Source organism: Calidris pugnax, unplaced genomic scaffold (assembly GCF_001431845.1).
Source record: "Calidris pugnax isolate Ruff unplaced genomic scaffold, ASM143184v1 scaffold13, whole genome shotgun sequence".
Classification (NCBI taxonomy): domain Eukaryota; kingdom Metazoa; phylum Chordata; class Aves; order Charadriiformes; family Scolopacidae; genus Calidris; species Calidris pugnax.
The window spans coordinates 21130845-21150738 of record NW_015090810.1 but is presented as its reverse complement, the minus strand read 5'-3'; the positions used below and the strand labels follow the sequence as shown (position 1 = coordinate 21150738).

At 37.5% G+C, this 19894-nt stretch overlaps 1 protein-coding gene across 4 annotated transcripts in view; it reads right to left on the bottom strand.

Annotated features, from left to right (window-relative positions):
* Positions 1-1064: 1064 nt before the first annotated feature.
* The window catches only part of LPIN2 (lipin 2), a 46215-nt gene continuing 27385 nt past the window's right edge, over positions 1065-19894 (bottom strand). For 2 of the 4 annotated variants that reach the window (XM_014938578.1, XM_014938574.1), the window contains exons 6-20: positions 17669-17792; positions 16695-17016; positions 16355-16454; positions 15035-15222; positions 13720-13813; positions 13285-13354; positions 13089-13178; positions 12263-12345; positions 10970-11114; positions 9976-10124; positions 9431-9517; positions 7673-7825; positions 6585-6699; positions 5791-5894; positions 1065-5476 (exon numbers count right to left, since the gene is read on the bottom strand). In XM_014938578.1, coding sequence (XP_014794064.1) covers positions 5332-5476; positions 5791-5894; positions 6585-6699; positions 7673-7825; positions 9431-9517; positions 9976-10124; positions 10970-11114; positions 12263-12345; positions 13089-13178; positions 13285-13354; positions 13720-13813; positions 15035-15222; positions 16355-16454; positions 16695-17016; positions 17669-17792 — 1969 coding nt within the window. In that variant the 3' untranslated portion in view covers positions 1065-5331. Of the gene's footprint in view, positions 5477-5790; positions 5895-6584; positions 6700-6739; positions 7363-7672; positions 7826-9430; positions 9518-9975; positions 10125-10969; positions 11115-12262; positions 12346-13088; positions 13179-13284; positions 13355-13719; positions 13814-15034; positions 15223-16354; positions 16455-16694; positions 17017-17668; positions 17793-19894 lie in introns of those variants that run through there. The other 2 variants (XM_014938576.1, XM_014938575.1) reach the window with 2 other exon arrangements.

The following is a 19894-nucleotide window of genomic DNA, read 5'->3' as shown; positions in this document are numbered from 1 at the left end:
TCATGGACAGGAAAGAGCCCGTTCTTGGCAACTGTGATTCTAGAAGCAGTGATTCTGTTCTTTACACACACCCAAGACAGAAAAACCTGTGCAGTGAGAACAAGAATACTCTGGTAGGAGGCCATCATGGTAAGCTGGACACGGGAGAAATGCTTTAGCAGCAGATCTGGACGTTCGGCACACACAGGACACACCATCCTCCTAGTGCTTGTACTGACAGCCACGCACTGCACACCACAGACCAGTAGTGAGACCCAGGTGTGGAGACGGGCAGTGGAGAGAGTGGGCTGTGAGGTGCCCTCGGTGTGAGGAGAAGGGAGCAGCGTGTGAGCAGGACCCCGGGGGGAAGCCACCAGCAGCGGAGGGTCTGCTGCTGCAGCAGCAGATGGCAACGCTTGAGCAGCACCGCAAGTGACACGCTGCAGGAGGATGAGGAGGCACAACACCATTCACAGACCTGTCACACTGTTACCTGTGACTGAGAGGGCTGGATATCCCAAGGCAGGCAGCTGCTGGTTAGCTGCATTGACCAAAACCAGCAGGAGACTAGGAAGAGTAAGTTTCTGCTGGAAGCTTGAGGCCCCTTTTCCACGATGGTCTCACAATAATTGCCTCAAGCAATTTAACAGCTGTCGGGGAAGACAATATTCTTTGCCTTGAAAGGAAAAAGTAAACTTGGATGGAATTAGGATCAAGCTCCAAATTAGGGCAGATTCACAAAAGCTCAAACCATGCTGCTGTGAGACTTTCTCCAAGGCAGCTCGTGCGTTGCCAGGTTGTGCATCCCTCACCTGATCTTCTGTATCACTACTGCACCTTCGCTTTTGGTACAGTTCCAGCCCACTATCAGTACTGCCACACAGCGTCAGTTTGGTGACAGCAGTTATTTACCAGTTGTACAAATACTCTGAAAGAAGTAACCCGAGTGTGAGAGAAAGCAGATGGATCACAGTCCTTAAGAACAAACTGAATTCCATGTAAAATACAAATACAGTTTAAATAAGCCCACAATTACTAAATTAGTAATTCCAGATCGGAATCCCCAAGTACAAAGTGAAGAAAAATTTTAGTTTAAGTTTGTTTATTGTGATAACATTGTTCTGAACATCAATAAACATTGCACTGAAGTGTGGGTTACTGTACCCAAGATAGTCCAGTCTTAACAAAAACCACTGTATTGGTATGATCACAGATTTGACAATTTTAAACACACTACCTTATTAGTGATTGAGTTGCTTAACAATCAAGTATTCCACATCTTTAACATAAAAATGAAACAAATGATTGAAGAGAGTTTTCCCACCCTCAAAATAAACCAACATTTCAACTTTCATCTGGAAGTAATTAACACTGTAAAAAATAGCCCAAACAATTCCATTCTATTCAGCAGGATTTACCTTCGGAAACTAAAACTTCTTCAGGCAAAAGTGACACTTTAAAGGCATCTCAAATTCACTATGTATTTTTGATGTTTCACTATGAATTTGCGTTACAGTCATTTAAACAACTCTCATTCGTATGACGGCATTTTCTAGAAGACTTGTATGAAATATTAACATGAAATCTCATCTCTCATGTCTTTACCATAAGTGGATTCAGAGTTTCCTTCAGAAGTTCCATAATGGAGTTGACACAAGTGTTAAAACTTTTCCAGTTGAAAAAGAAAAAGAAGTTTTAAAAGGAGTATACTGATGACAAGAAGCCAAGGGTACTTGAGCCAAGATTGCACATGCAATTGTATACTCTTAGGGATGAGAGCCCAACCTTTTGAAGTACAAACATGCTTGGTACAGTTAAAAGGAAAAAAAAAAATAATCCAGAAATGTGTACCACTGAAGTTACTGATCTTTAAATCATTATTGAAATGGGCAATGTCCAAGTCACTAACAAGTTTTGAATTGCAATGTTCCACATTTATTCCCGGATAGGTATGGTTGACTCAGCCTTTGACACGGTTCCAACGCTAAGAGGATCTGCATCTTCAACAACACAGTCTTAACAGGGGTGTGCGTGTGCCTACAGACACACACACTTAGAAGTTCCTCTTTCACAGAAAGAATGATTCAGCTTGCGCTAATTTTAAATAAGTACAGCACAACTTGTTCTCAAACATTAGTTTCAGGCCACTTCTCTCGACAAAGGTACCAAAGGACAGGCTAATGCATAATTCTTATTTACCCCACTTCATATTAATATTGCAGCACAAGCCCACAGTTTGATAGTAACGAGATGTCTTTTCTAGAGTCAGTAAAGTGCCCAGCAGCCCAAATCACATAGGTACATGATGGCAGGTGCAGCGCCCCCGTAGTCTGTCCCTAAGGAGGGTTAGCAACCAATCTGAATAGCTTGAAATACCAGCCAGATTTAGAAAAACAAAACAAAACCCCTGCCCGACTCATATCAGAAATACTCAAGAACACTTTTACATTTTATCAAAAAACAAATATCAAAAGTGTAGCTGTTACTGAGCAAAAAAGCAAAATTTTTAACTAAGCAACTTTTTGGACATCCCTATAATGCGAAGTGACAGATTAGCAGAATGAGGAGCTCTCTAACCACACGGCTCCCATATTCTAATTCAAACCAGCTGAAACTATATGCATCTGGAGGTATACCTGATACTATTTTTCCACACTGCTCATTTATTCAAGTCCCCTCCTTTAATTCCACAGCTTATCTTTATGACAATCTAAAAAGATGAATGGAAGCGAAGAAAAAAAATTAACCAAGTAAAAAAGTCAACCAAGAAAGATACAGCCAGACCTTGGTAACAACCTGCCCTATTTGGAAACCCATCCCGGTTTCATAAAGTGAATAGTTGGGGTTTTTTTAGCAAACCTGTGCAACACCAGGGCCACTAGGAATAAATTATGAGAATTTTGACATCCACAAAGGATTGTTTTAGGAGAGGCAGCTTCACTCCCTTTATGTAAAATAGAATCTTTAGCTAGAAATTTTCATCTTGTAATTAAAATATTTTATTTTGTTGGATTCTTATTTATTAAAAGCTCAAATCCCATTGATATTCAAAGCACTTGGTGATCATGAAAATTTCAGTTTCTAATGAAATCTATGGAATAAAAGGTAAGAAAAGGGAAAAAAAAACGGAATGATGTTTGTAAGCTTCTGAGAAAAAAAAGAAAAAAGCAGCAAGAGCAACATATCCTTTGAGTTGAATCCTGTGAAACCCATGTAAACACCGAGCAGATTGGTGACAGGACCAAGAATTTGCTGCAAGTCACATAAAGTGTTTTTCTCACTGTCCAAGAAGAAGGATGCCTTCCAATTCACTGAGGTGCACGGCACACCCTGACAGATGGGTGTGTTTTCTTTCCACTCTCACACTACTGCTTTGAAACAGAGGTTCCAAGGTGACTTTGCTTGTCCCCACTCTTTATATAATGTTCTATAAACACAGGAATACACTAGAGTTTTACAAAGGGAGGGGAAAAAAAAGTAATTTCATTTATATAGTGATCTAAAAATTATCCCCCCAAGCAGTTCACCAGTTGTCTAGTGTCAGCTGGTGGTACTTCAGCACTGTGGGTTAACGCTACTCAGTCTGAGAGAGGAAAGAAAGCATTCCTGGGGTGAAGGGGTGGGGGCAAAATCTTCTAAATGTCCTCTTCTGCAGGTAGTGAAACAAAAAGAGCTCCTTTCCTACATTCAGCCTAGGTAAGATGGAGCAGAAGGGCTGGCCCAAGCTGTTCCTGAGACAAGCATCCCTGGTGCAGGCACCGCAGCAAGGAGCAAACACCTTCAGTAAAGACCTTCTAAAGATCACTCACACTTCCCTGCTCCCACTGGGAGCTGTGCACGGGGCTGGGCTCACCCCGGAGCCTGGTGGAAATTCTGGACATTGCCCCTGGAAGGATCTTCAATGGTCCCAGGAACTTGCTTAAGGAGTGACAGAAAAGACTCTGTGCCCAGAAAGCCCAGTATTCATGTTTAAACAACTATAGTCCTTAAGCCCTCTGGGCTGGTGGTAGGATACATTCTCACCACAGATCTGTCTGAAGGAGGTTAAATGCACTAACTCAACCTAAAAAGCAGAGCTACCTTTGCCCTGAAGTATTTTTGGAGAGAGAAATACTGCTTTTACAGCTGATAAATACTAGATTCGGAATGCAATTTGTTCGCAGGCTCTGATCTGAACCCGAGGAATAACCAGCATGATGCTTATGAATAACCCAAAACTGAAAAAAAAAAAAAAGAAAAAAAAAAGGTCGTCTTCTGCTCTGCAGCATTTAACCATTTTCATACCTGGAATCTTACTATTCAGCTGCATTTCCTTCCAGCTACTGAAAACCTACAATATGGAATTCTGGAAAGACCTGCAGTAGACAATTAAAAAAATTAAATACATAATTTTTTCAGTATTACAATTCCCTGAATATAATCTGTACATACGTTTTACTGGCCTACACAGGATACACACACGTATGCATCATCTCTGTGTTCAAAATAGAAATAAAAATGCCAGCTCCCTAACTCTTACAGAAATGTTCAAGATTTTTCTCGATGGAGATTCAACATGACATAGTGCAGCCTGAAAACAACAAAAGCCATACAAGTATCTGAAGACAACTTTCATTTTAACAAGCTCATGAAATAGAGTAAGCATTTCATGTAAAAAAAAGTAATAAGCAGAGTTAGCTTTGAGTGTGAATTGTACAAGCACAGTCTTGTACACGTGACAAAAGGCATATTTACATTTAAGGAGGGATTTTATGTCTTCAGAGTCCGTCAGGCTAAGTAACGTTGACACATTTCCTGTACTTTAGCGAAGAAAGAGCACACTGGTCTTAAGTTCCGGCTCCTTTCAAAAATGGCCTAATTGCCCATCTGAACATTAGACCACGTTTCTTATTAATAGGTCTGACATTCTATTTGGCAGTTTCCATACGCTTTTTTTGGCTTCATTTTAGAAAATATACTATTAAGACTAATAAAAAAAAAAATATTCTATGTTTACAATAAGGTCTGTATTGATGAAAATGCAAAGTCATAGCTTACTTCAGCATTTAGTTGCCCTGAAGCACTTGGGTACCATGACCATCAATGACAGGCCAATCTCAAGTGCCTTAGAACAGGTATATAAAGACAAGCAATAAAGAAACAAACAAACAAACAAAAATAACCCCCCCACAAAAAAAATAGACAGTAACTTTGCATTTTCTTTGCTTTAAACCAACAGAGTTAAAGTGATTTTTTTAGTAAGACTTATGGTACCAATATATAAATTAGCATCTTTGTTAAGAAAGTTCTTCACATTTAAACTGAAGTTGAGTTGCTGAATACGAAATTCCATCTCGAAGCGAGAAGTATTTTTCAGGCCAGGTCATCCATGTTAAGGTCAGGAAGAGGCTCTCTCCAGTAGCAAAAGGAGCTGAATTCTGGGCATGGAAATGCAGAATTCCGTTCTTTATTAAGCAACGGGAACACATGTTCTACAAGCTCACTTAGTCTGTAATACCTATATTAAGAAAGAAGAAAGACCATTATTTACAGTCTAGTCACTGTTCAACCGTAGCCAAAAAGGAGCTTTAGAAGTCTAGACCAGAAAGCTTTAGTCAAATAAGCCATCACTACTGCAGAAGCAATTGCAATTTTATTTCTACAATTTTCTTTTTGAAAAGTTTCAGTTAAGTATCCAAATCTTTAAGTCTGGCAAATAAGATTTTCACATGTTGTATGTAACAGGAGATCAAATCATGGTCACAACTGCAATTATTTTGTAATCTCATTCCTAAATACTTTCTTAAGCTGAAATAACAAAAATGATCTTACGAAGATTTGTTTCCCTTAGTCCGTTCTTGGATCAGTTCACCCTTTGGATTCACAGTAAATATTCTGCAGTCTGGAACTCCCACTTGCATGTAGGCATATACATCCTGCAAAAAGCATGAACAAAAACACATGCTTCAACATTTCCTTATTGAACATGATAGAATAAACAATTTCTTGAAGATTGATCCAAAAAAGGTACAGTAAAACTGACTTAAAAAAAAATAATCCCCTAAACAGCCAAAAAACAAAACAGAAAATTACCCAAACCCATATACACACCATAACAAAACATTCCTCCTGCCCCCAACCCCTTAATTCCTGTTCCCATGCCTGGGACCACAAACACGCACAAAATCTATACCATTTCTTGTGAGAATATTCCTCTTAGTATACCCTCCCTCTCTCTCTCTAGCCCAATTATGATAGCATTGATCTACAGAGCAAATACAGGAACTGTACAATAGGAAAAAGGGTTCAAGACTGAGAAGCACTGAATTAATATCCTTAGGTTATAAAGCTATCAAAAATGCTGAAAAAGAATATGCAAAGGTGGAACATATTTAATAAAATCCTGAGAATACTAACACAACTTTATAACCTTCTTTTATATAAGGAGTTCTTGTACCTCTTATTTAAAGTATCTACATGTGGGTTTTCTTGACCAAACTCATAAAAGCACCAGTGTCCCATTTCCTTATTCAAATTCAAACAGACACAAAAAGAAAAGCCTATTTCCTTTGCTTCCCAAGTATTTCATGCATTTTAACCCTTTAATTAGAAAGGGGCAGACTTACATTGGGCCTGTTTCCAAAAGCAGCATAGAAAGGCTGTTTACTGGGAGCAAACAAATTCTTGATATCATTCAAACACTCGATTTTGAACTTTTCAGGCTTCTTTTCTATTACTTCCCTAAAATAAAATTTCAACAGTCAAATTCTAAATCAGGATTTGATAAAGGGTATCCTCCTTTCCCCATTTATCTGTTATTTACATTCCCATTGCTTCCTGTTGCTAGCATTGGTAATTATATAGACATTGGTGAGTAGTTTTCCAAAATGATGCAAGAGACAATAAAACATTCTCTGTTTTCCAACATCCATAGTAAAAGATAGGTGAATAACCTACGCCTATGCTAAGTAAATAACTGGATGAAATTCCCAGTTGTGAATGCAGTTTGTGAACTGCTTTTATTTAGATGACCAAATCAAGTACACAAAAACTTGTTAGAACTCCTGCCCCTGACAAAGAGTGCAGAAGGTCTATTAGTGATCTTAATGGAAGCTGCCGTCATTGCTAGCCATGGAGCAAGTTGCTTTTACTAAAAAAATAAGCAAAACTAAAAAGATTTTTCCACTATTAGCTCTTCCCATCAAGAACAGGCAGACTGGCTGGTTCAAAAGATCAATGGAGTTGAACCATAACTTAACTCCATATTGTTTTTGAAGTAGCCATGTAAGGAGCACTCCCAATCTCTCAAGATCACTTAGTATCATTTAGTCTGTGTTCCCCAGCTTTTTTTCTTTTCCCTCTATGCTGTGTAGTAGCGCTGCACTACGATCCTTGCAGCTATACCTGAAAAGACAGAATTGTACTAGTATAAACAACCTATTAGTGATCAGTCACGGACTAGGGGAATGAAGAAAATGGAAAATGAGCTGCTGTGACTGACGCCACTTCTCACACGCCTGCAGAAACACAAGCATGCTGCAAGTGAAATCTGAACAAAACAAATAGCTTATAGATGATCACTAGAGGTACATCAAGTCTCAGCACCCAGCAGAACGTTTGGTTACAGCTGTAACGATTAACATGTCAAATCTTTATAATCTGCTTCTTTCTCTGAGATGGAGAAGAAACAGATGTATGAAACCCCAGTGCTTACCTATGAAAGGCAGAAAACAAACTGCTGGGGGACAACATGAGAGGGCCCCTGGGGAGAATTGTTCCTTTGTCATTCACCCAGTGTAGGTATCCTCTGGTTATATCTGCCATCCCAATGGCACGGGCAGAACAGTACAGAAATTTGTAGCCGTTTCTACAAAAGAATTACCAAGTTAGTTCATATTCCTGCTGAAGACTTTCTTTGCCAACGTAAGTATGTGGTTATAGCAATGTCCAGAGGCCCCAGTCTAGGTACTGACTCGTGGCAGTGCGCTGCATAAACACATAGGAAAAGACTGTTCCAGTGGTAAAAAAAAGTCTGCAAGGCATATAATAGCTTACATACATGATTCACTCAAAACTGAGAAACAGGAGGTACAAAAAGAACAGGGATTGCAATACTAAGGTGACAATTAGATAGGCTAGATTTTGTTTAAATAAGTGCCACACCGGTTTATCCAGCTTCTTTCACACCAGCTGTAGTGACAGCAATTACTTAAATTATCTGCATCACATAATATTGGATGCCAGATCTCCTCTCTTGCTGTGTGTATTTTTCAGGTTGTTGTTGGAATTCACAGTGCAGAGTGAAGGACGGATAACAAGAAGCATTCATCAAGCACCTAAGTTTTTCCTGCAGACTTTGTAGGTTCATCTGTTGTACAGACTTATACACAGCTATTGCATGCACAAAAGGCTTAAGCATTCATGTGCATTTTCAAAGACCTGATTCAGTTTGGCAAATAATTCCAAAACAACTGGAATTATTCTTCTACGATTCACTGAATACAAGTTCAAGTTATCTCCCATGGACTGCAAGGGGCCACAGATAAAATTTAGCCACAGTGTGAAGGTCAACAACGGATTCTAAGACCCCAAATATTTTTGGGGAAAGAAAGACTACTAAACTTAAAAACAAAGATAAAAGTAGATTATTTTAAGTGAATCATGAAGTGTTTAACAGTTATCATCCTAAGATCCTCCTCAGTAGCAAGTATTATTTTTGGCATCACTTTTGAACTAAGCAAACACCTCACTGCTATTGCAAGGGGGAAGGCACACGGGCTGGCTCTGCAGGTTCTTTCAGGTCCCAAGGTGAGCATGTTCAGTTGACTCACCCAGAGAGGGGAAGGGTGATTATGATTAATTACTTTTCTACTATTTCGCTGAACTGCATTGGCTTATGTCAGCAGCACAACAAAGTGACAGCCAAGTGAGCCAAGCCACCAGCCTTCTTTTTGTGGCAGTGGCAAGTTGTTTATTTGGCTTGTTTCAGAACATGAAATCTAACCTCAGGAACACTCACTTGAGTTTGGCAGCAAACACATCAAACCACAAAATATTTATCCATTGGAAGGACACAACTGGGTTTGAGTTTACATTGTACCATATTTGTAATAGGCTTTGTGATCAACCTGAGTTGGTGGAAAAAGACATACACATGACTGTTTGAAACTATTGCTACTATGGTTCTCTTGTAGCCACAACAATATTACCCACTGTTTTTAAGAATTAAAATGCAAAATCAAACATTTGAGAAGAAAGAGAACTAGTGAAAGTGGGGGCTTCCATTCCTGTAAAAGCATACATCTGGGAAAGCAACTTAGTTTTGTTTGTGGATGACAGAAATAGCTCACTTCCCAACATTTAGACAAACAAGTTGTACTAAACTGCATAATTATTAACAACAATCCAATTACCTGCCAGTTAATTCACAAATTCCAGAAAACCCTAATTGCTTCATAGATTACATACTCACTCATTTATGGAATGATAGAGTTTTGCAATGCCCTGATGAGTCCAGTCCTTGCCAAACTGAGGGAGGATATGTCCTAAAGCATCAGACCTAAAAGCAAAGAGATAGCTGATACCAAGTATACTAATTTGGTTAAAGACAACCACTAATGAACATACAATTTATAATGAGTATTTACAGAAGAAGTATCTCTGCAGAAGGTCCTAACGATTTCAAAAGAGAGTAACTACTCCAGACAGAGCAATTAGTACAGCACGCAAGTCAGTTTCCAAGTTAACCTATGGCTGCTAAACCTAGAGAAGTCTAACTGAAAGGACAATAGTCACATGGTAATTATTATCAACTTTGCATTATTCTTTTAAAAGACATTTTCCAGCTTGCTGTACATGCAAATCCAAATTAAAATCAAATCAATAAGTTTTTTCATGTTAATGAACATTAAGTGTCTTCCTGAATGTAATTTCTTCATCTTATTTTGAAAAGCAGGATCAATAAAGCAAGACACAAAAAAAAAATCAAAGAAAAGAAAAAAACCCAATGATACTTACTTTGTTATTGTTCCATCAATGTCCGATATGATGATTTTATCATTCCAGTTCCAGAGATATATTGTTCCTTCACAACGGCAAGTCCCTTGATACTGGGTTGTAATACTAAATACGACATCATTGGGGCCATCTCTGAGCTTCAACTTTGCCTTTGGAATAAAACAAAATAATTGAAAATAAAAGTTGCCCTCATTATAAAGTTTTTTAGAATCATAAATGAGCTACAGAAAATGGCTCATATATTCTTCCTCATCTATTTTGATTAACTCATCAAGAAGTGAATCATGGTTTAACAGTGACAGTTTTGCTGGCAAAGTCTGTTTTGTAGCCTGGGTACATGCATTTGTCCATAAATCCCATATTTGCTTACAGCAGCAGATAATCTGACTCTCTGCTACTTTAATTCTTGCAGTTACAGTAGACTTACAGTACTGATAAAAGGAACTCCCTGTTTGCTATAGTGAGAAACAGCACTTCCTACTTAGTGGGTGCCTTTCTCAAAATTCTTCCCTGATGAATGAAGATAATACATTTAGGCAGCAGCAGAACTAACTTGTAAGTCAGAAGACAATGAATAAACTGCATACCAATTTAAACGTGCATTAGTACACTGTTCAGATCCCAGGATATCAAAATTGCCAAAGCCCATGATGCCATTTTTTTTTGGCAACATATTAATATAGAAGTTTGATTATAGAGCTTTGTAAGAAATTATTATTTTTTAATCCAAAACCACATTATTAAAAAACAGAAAACAAAATATCAAAAATTCCCTGCAGCTGCCCACACTAGCACAGGAAAATACTTTAAATTTTTTTTTAAATTTTAAATTTCCCCATTCTTTTCTGCTACTGCTAGAAAAGTAACCCAATGATAATTTTTTACTTTGTGAAATGTATTTATATGTTGCTTCTCAAAAGTGGGAAAAGTGCAACTCTTAGAATCAGAGTAGAATTATGAAGCATCCTATCTACAAGAAAGGCATGCCACTTACTATTTGGTCCGAAGACAGTCTAAGTGACTTCTTATAAGATGTAATGTTTCCATGGGTTGGATGCTCTACTGGGGAAGAATCTATTTTCAGTGATTCCTTCAACTCCTGTGATGCTTCATCACTAGAAGAATCATCTTCTGGAGGTCTAACATGATATCAACGAGAATAAATGTAAGCTACAGAAAATCTTTCTTTGATGGTGTAAGATTCCTACACAAGAGTCATTTCTGCTTGAGGATTTGCTACTCGTCTGATAGCCCAGATTAACAAAGTCCATGGTCTAGTGAATGCCCAGATAAAGCTACTATGTGCCAATAAGCAAGTAAGACTTGTAACACATGCTAGTACTGGTGGAGCTCTAAACATTACTATTACTAGCTGGCTCCACACACGATGGGTTTAGTAAAGACACAGTGTCAAGGGGTCACTAATACTGTGTTGATGAATTAAGAAAACTGCACGCGAAAAGGGATACTGAATGAGTAAAGGGTTTGTTTGTTTTTTTTTTAAAAAAAAGCTGCCACAGTTACTAGGTAATTTAGACGGTGGGTGATAAGTTAGTGGAGTAGCTCACCTTTTAAGGTTATTCAGACTTATTTTTCTGCTAATTAGAGATTTAAAGATTAAAAGCAGCATTTAATTTCTCTGAAGTATTCAAGCACAATATATTTAGTTTTTTAAATCTTTAAGATAGCAACAACATTTACAGGTACCTTTGTAAAATCATGGAAGAATATGAAAATGCATAAAAATTACCTAGACTGTACTACATAAAAATTACCCAGTTTTGTGCTAAATACTGCTAGTTTTCAACCACAATCTTGGGCAACTTGTGCACTGTAATTAATACTATTTTATTTTTTCAATTATTTAACGTTACAAAAAGTTGCACATTGTTTAAATTATTCATACAGTATTAGGCTTTTACACAAAAAAAAAAAGAGAAAAAGAATGACAAACAGTATCTCAGAAACAATACCACTATATTTACAGAATAGTGGCCCATCGCTAAAGGTTACCATATATGTCTTTGTTGTTCTGTCAGTTATGTTACGATTTAAGAAGTAAACACAATAGGATTTAGGAAACAATTGTAGTGTATTTGTAGCTCCTACAATGTTTGCTGCTACATTATTTTACTGAATTGTTTGCTAAACACATCTGGTTCCTCTTCAGTAGCTTAGAGGAAAATGTTTCTTCCCACAGTACATTTCTACTGAATTCCTCATTTGAAGGGGGACGGGGGGAAAGACACTATTCAGTCCACAAAACAGTCTTCAGGCAGGAACACACCTACTATTAACTTGCTCTTTTATAGTTGCTGGCAGTTCATTTGCTCTTGGTGTCTCGGTTTTCCCCTCCTTTGCCTCCGGTATCTAAAGCAACATGATAATAAAAAAACATATCGACATTTTAAGCATTTTAAACTGATCCAAGTGAAATCACAGTTCACACACGAATAGCTATCCATATAGTACATAAAGCATATTAAGTCTCAGAATCACTCATTCTATAAATTATTTAACAAAAGGATGCTTATGAAGAAATGATCCATTAAAGCTCTTTATTATTTCAGGAAACAAAACTGCATGCCAGAAGTTGAGAATTGCTAGTTTAACATCCATGAATTTAGCATTAAAGGAGTTGTCAACCTCTAAGCTTGTAAAATACACTGAGAAGTAAATTTAATTTAAATAAGCTTTCTAAACCTTTAGCATGTACCTTAGTCTAAAATTGGGTGTTTCAGTATAACATCTATTATGCAGCACTGCAGCTACTTATTTGTGTATATATTCCTAAAACATACTGCAGTGACTGAAGAGTAGCTCTGACAACCACTTATGGCTTAGGAGAAAGAATTTTAAGAATATTGTATAACATCTGAATACAATAAATTTTGGTGAAGCCAATAGTAACAGCCAATAAAGATGTAGTATTTAAGACTATAACAGCTACAGCTACTGCTACTGCAACACTGAGTAACTCAGCTGACAATCAGTGGCAGAGAGCTTTATGAGCAGCGTTCTGAGGCACTACTGAAAAATTACAATTGTTTTTTCATCTTTTACCAGCAAAGCAAAGGAAAAAAAAATAAATAATCAAAATAAGTCTCAGTTACCTGTTTAGTCATGCTTTCTCTCTTGCGCCAGAACCACCACCTTCCGGATTTCTTTGGCATCTTTTCTTTGACCCAAGACTCGACAGTAGCCTGAAAGATTTGGCAGGTTTTAAATTTGTATAGAAAACAAAATAAAGAGATAATGATGTGTTACTACACACAAAATCTTCAAAAAAGTATAGATATATCTATTTACCTTAGGCAAACTCTTCTGAAACACCTGCAAACTCAGAATCATTGGAGCAGCCAACGCCCAGTTATAATACCTGTTTTAAAACATATTATTGATAAGGTATTACAAAACCTGACTATAGGTCAATATATATCAGTGTGCAAACTGCCCTTTGGTTGATTAAAATATATACTTGCTCCCAACAATTAAAGTTTTCTGCAAGCAGACGTATTTTAACATATACAATTCAACATCAGTGATAATTGCTTGAAAAAAAAATCTCACTTTGGTTAAAGCTATATTTAATGCAAATCTTCAGTTCAAAATTATACTCTGGGACTTAGAAACAGATCCATTGAAAACACAAATTGCAATGGACGCTGAAAAATGCACTCTCTTTAAAGGGCAGATTTCAAATGAGATCTTCTATGACCCAATTACACAATATAGAGAATTTACCTGTTATAAATCCTTATTACCAAATTAGGATTGTCTATGAGTCCAGGGTTTTCAGCAAATTCATGATAAGTAATAATATGTTCCATGAACTTTTCTGCAATAGAAGCAGATTTTAATTAAAAATATTAATATAGAATCCCAACATGGCTGATTAGTTTGTATCTAGGAAAATGCTTTCTATCATTTCAGAGTCTTTGCTGATCTTGCAAGATCACTGAAGATATGCTAATATGGCCCACCTCTGAAGAGTCTTGTGACTGCCTCCTCAGCAATAGGGAAAGCCTCGTACCACTTCAAGAGCCACAGTAATGAGAATTAAGAAATTAGAACAAAGATGATAAGGAGGAGGAGGAACTAATTGAGTTCACAGGCTGAAAAAAGAGATCCATGCTTGTCTAAGCAAGTTTTCTTTAAAAATTATTATGGCAGGTAAGGATACACTACAGGAGAAGGATGTCGTCAGCTTTTCAGGTGTGTTTAATCACTGAATACTAATAGCATTTGCATGACGAGTGACTGTACAAGTTTGCAGAAATTCATGATTTAGTGTAAAACCCCTGCAAGGAAGTCATAATTTTTTCACATCAAATCAGTATTACTACCAACATTACCAAGAGAGGTGTTTTGAGCCTTTATTAGTAAGCATGCAAATTTCACTTGATGCAGCAGAGATTGGATGACCATAAAAATGTAATGCTAAAAATGTTGCAGAACATGTTTATGAAGATTATGTGCTCCTAGAAGCTCCCTCATAAATGCATATAGCTTTGATATTAAAATTAACCAGATCATTAAGAGAGAAGAACCAGCTGGTAAAAATCTAAAGGTTAACATTTAGGACAGGAAAAGTAGAGCAGGAAAAAATATGGTCCAACACAGTAGTCAACGTTTTTTTAATCACTTAAAAAAAAAACCACCCAAACCCAAAAAAACCTCCCAAACCAACTAAAAAAGAAGAAAAATTGCCAGGTAAATTGGAAAGAATATGACTTGTGAAATTTATATAGGACTAAGCAAGTAACTGCAGCCAGAAACAAGAATGGTTGGGCAGATAGGGAATACGTAGTGCAAAAAATGAGATGGAAAGCTTCTCAAGACATCAAGTGCTCTTGGTTAATTTGAGGTTAAATTCTGCTATCTCTGCTTGGCAAATGCTTGAAAATTTTAGAAAATGAAAGATTATCTATTCCCTTATCTCAACATGAATATAATAAGAAGCCAAAGCTTTGCAAGGTGGAAATTAGAGCTTTCAAGCCACTTCATTTGTCAAGCTGCCTGAGCTTTATTACTGTTTATGTTTTAGTCATTCACATACCTTTAGAAATCTCTCCATTTTCATTGAGACCTCCACAAAGTGAAAGTGTAACATCAGGCAAGTCCATAGCAGAATCAGACATGCACTCTGTACCGCTGTCAGCAGCAGCACTTCCTACTGACTGGGGTGACTGGGAACCGGAAAGGTTATCCGACTCTGTCCACTGCCTGAAGCCCGGATCAGAATCACTAAGAAAAGAAGCCCACATTTGCCGTGAGTATTTCACTTGCAAAAAAAATAATAAATAAATCATTTTGCCCTTGCATTTCTTTACTACATCATTTTACAATGAAAATTTAAAACCAACTGCGAAAGATGCACATTCATCCACAACACCAACCAACCAAAAACCAGACACAAACACACACTCCCAACCATTCCTAATAATGGCAGATCAACAGTTTCCAGTTCTCCTAACATTCACCTAAATTGGGAAATAATTGCATTTCTCTTCCTTGCAGCAAAATTGGATTTAAACAAGGAAAATATCCTCTACATTCTGTTTTTGCAGATCAGTACTGTGCTCCTCAATCTTTACCAGAAAGCTGTACAATAAGAATAAAATGAAATTGCCTGATGTTTTTACAATACTTCTTTTGGAAAAAGTACAATAGAAAAGAAAGGTGGCCTTTTAAATAAAAAGTATCACATTGTCATCTAAGGTCAGAGTTATTAGTTTGATCCCAAGTAATGTAATCAGCAAGTATTGAAAAGTTTACTACTTTAGTTTTAACATGAACCAATAAGCACCTCTTCGTTATGAAGCTGTATTTTTACCAAGGTCTTCCTAGACAGTTACTCTTTTGCAGAGTATTGCAGGAGTAAAAAAATCCTTTGATTTCATAAAAAGCCCGAATAAGAGTGAATTTTGAGACTGAGCCGCCTTGCCTCATTTTTTTTTTTTGGTTGGTCCTTTTTAATATTAAAAAAAAGTTGTAGGGGATCTACAGGGCATTCAAAAAATAAATTGATGTGTGCTTTTCTAGAGCTAGCAATATGGCAAAATAGAGTGCTGGTGCAAAAGGTGTGTGCAGCTTAAACTTATCCCCCCTTTATATTTGTAGAACATACAAGTTCCACAAAGATGGCAACTCTCAGTAACGACCTCCCACGTGATCTTTCAATGCGTTTCTTGTCAAATCAGAAATAGATTCTCACAATGAGATCATTACTGATCAGTACTCCGCAAAAGCCTAGAAACCTCAAGTCCAATTCTTTTTATCAGAACTGGAGCATAAACACCTAAATCATACATGTAGCAACTCACATATCACAACTGCAATACAACCCCAGATCCACAGAACCAGTATGTAAAATTACCTTTTGGGAAAGTAGAGTGCTGCAACTTCAGGTTCCAATGCTTTTAGGTCCTCCAAGTAAATATCGTCAGGCCCCTGATGATGACTTCGCTTGTGCACCCCTGTTAATTTTAACAATTAAGATTACTAAAATGAAGCTATCCAAACACATTAAATACAAATATAATTGTGGAGAATTCACACTTACTTGTGGCATTTATAAATCCAAGAGTTTAATTATAGTTTTAGTCAGATAACACTTTAATAGCAAAAATTGAAAAGACATATTAATACTTTTTCCACTATGGCCTCGAATTTGGTAGATGACACAAAAGGAAAGAATCAAAAGCTTTATTACATACCTTTCTTTTTTGAAGGAGAGTCAACTTTTGCTATTGCTTTTGCTTCTGGTAGAGGGTCCACCAACAGTCTGGAATGATGCTCAGCATCTAATGGCAATGGATCTTGTGGTTCTATGATTGCAGAAGCAAGAGAATCTTTAACATCCATCTGCTTAAGCAGAGGATGAGTTCTTGGCTCAGGTTTCAGCACTGTACAGACAGAATCTTTCACATCATCATCATCTTCAACTTCATCAGAGCTGAGGATGACCCTAAAATGCGTCTTCTCTGATGGAGTAATGGTAGCTGTCCTACAATGTTCCAGTTTCTCTTTCTTGCTTATCTGAAAAACAAAACTCTAGTCAATCCTTTCACTTCCCATGTTTGTTTTACTCTAGTCTAAACATTAAAGTCGTGCTCATGGTACAAGTCCTGGTCACAAGTAAACCAGGTAAGAATTTACAAGCATTTTAGCAACATAAAACACGTCCCACCTTATTAGCAAAGTACCCTACAACAGAAGCTTCTTACAATAGCTTATTTACAAGTTCAGTAAAGAAACCGGCATAGAAGAAGTACTAACTTGATCAAACCATGGCAAGAAAAAAAGCATAAAAGTGGATATATCAGGGCTTCTGTCACCAGCTGTCATGTTAGATACTAAATTTACTCTATCAAGGCTACAGTTCCTCTGGAATGAATTAGAACCTAGCCTAAAATAAAGGCAATTAATTCCTAAAGTTGCTTTCTTTGGTTTCTAACCAAAAATTCAAAAATTTCAGATTTTTAGTACTAGGTTTTCTGGAATTACTTTTTGCTGACCAGCTTTTGAACTCAACAAATTCGACTACTGGCCAACCACAAGGGGGTGCTACTTTCCTATTTCAGGTGAATTATTCTAAAGAGCAGCCGCAGATTTCCAATCCTCTCTTAGGACACAATTTTAGATATGCCAAAACTCTGTTCACAAAGTTAGAGACAATAAATATATTTACCTTGGTTGATTCTGGGAATCCTCCCCACGTCCATTCCATGTGAGATTCAGATCTGAGCAAGCTCTCAGCAGGTTTAACTTCTAGTTCTGAATCACTTTTAGGGCAGACTGGCTCAGAGAAAGGGCTAGCAAATCAACAAGAAAAAAAAAAAGAAAAGAAAAAAGAAAGCTACAGTGTTTAAAATGCATCTGTTGTGCAGCTACTGTTGGTAGAGTTTTCTACAGCTTAACAGAGCTTCAATTATTCGGCAACATGGCAAGAAGCCCAGCAGGGTTTTCAGATAGTGAGAAATTAGGTTAAAACCAAAATCACATTAAAGGACTTACATAGCGATCACTCTAACCAGATTCCTCCACAGTATCTGCAGTGTAGGTATAGCTTTCCCCTCAACCCGTGTTCCATTTTTCAAACAAAACAGAACAAACCAAAAAAGTTTATCTAGAAGACACAAATTAGCTTTAAGCATAACATTTGAGCTTGCTATGCCAAGACTTCAGTAATAAAACTCCTGCAAACCTAACTCACAAATGCACAAAACACCACCAATTGGTTGGGGAAAACAAAAAGAACAAGATAACTTAGGAGGGGGAAGGGAGATTACTTGAAAACTTCCTTCAGATGTGTTTGGACTACATGATCTTTTGAAGTTCCAGCCTATTTTTCCTACAGTGGTTATTATCCATAAATCAGAAACAGACCTCTGAAATTTACTGTAGCTGAGACTACTACTTAGCCAGAAGAACTTACTCTACAAAATACTAGCAAGGTGTCATTTCAAAATCATTTTGCTCTTATGATCCCAGGGAGAAAAGGAAACACAAGAGGTTGTTTTGAAGTAGCATTTAGTGTTGGGACAGGTCCAAGTCTATCCTTTCTTGAACAGGGCAATTATATTGCATATTGTAGAAATTACAGTCTTTTTACACTTTGACATTCATAGAGTATTATGGGTTGCTTTTGTTTTGGTTCGGTTTGTTTTTTAAATGCGTATAAAAATCTCAATATTTGAATTTGAATTGTAAGGACCAGAACTGGACACAGCACTCCAGCTGTGGCCTGACCAGTGCTAAGCAGAGTGGGATGGTCACATCTCTATCTCTGCTAGTAATGCCCCAGGGGATGCAGCCCAGGACCCAATTTGCCTTTGTTGCTGCGGCGGTACACTGCTAACTCATATCAGCTGCTTGTCCACCTAGGCCCCCAGGTCCCTTTCAGCAAGGCTCCACCCCAGCCACACAGACCTGAGCCTGTAACCTCTTTGGTTATGCCATTCCAGGTGCAGGACTCAGTACTTGTCTGTGCACTTGTTGCACCAGGAGAGGTTTCACCTTGATATAATAAAGAAATTTTTTACAGTGAGAATAATCATTCACTGGAACAGCCTTCCCAAGGACATGGTCCTCATCGCAAGAGGTTTTCAATTTGTCACTGGACAGGGTGCTAAATTAATCTCATCTAGTCTTCATTTTCCATGAAAGGTTGGACCAGATTATTGTTTGAGGTCACTTTATCCAGGGATACAAAAAGGAAACCATTTAGAGATTTCCTCCCTCGGCTCTCCTTTAACAATTTCCTTTAGAAATTACATTTTCTGTACTGTTAGAAGGGCTTATTTAAAGTAACACGTGGTGAAAATTTTGTTTTCAGGAGGAATATGTACATATTTTCCCTATATGCCAACTAATTTGTTTTGCTTGTATCACAACTCAACTGGAAGCCTTCAGACATATTAACCTGTTTTGAAGCATAATTCTTAATATCCAGCAATAGTTGCAAAAGACTGCATACTTCAGGGCTTTGAGAACCTAATCCTGCTCCACTACTCCCAAAGTAGAAGTTTGCCATTATCATTCTCAGGGAGAAGTCTTTAGTCAAAATGTCCATGCCTGTAATAGTGGTCTAACTCATGCTAACGTCGCTTCTTTAAACAGGAAGAACATTCAAGGTATCAGGTATCAAACAGTTAACGGTTATGATTTTTGGTTTTATTCTAGTGAGTAAGGACAAAAAAATAAGTGTCCTCATTGAAAAGACTGAGGCAATTATCCTCCCTTAGCTGCCTGCAAGGGTTCTGAAGAGCAAGACGACCAACCTCAACTAAAAGATAGTTACCTTTTCCAACCTCGAATTTCTCTTTCATTGTACAACAGCTACATTGTAGGATCTTTGGTGGCTTAGGAGAAATAGTGTCATGCAAAATTTCTCTTCTCCTAGATGGCTCACATG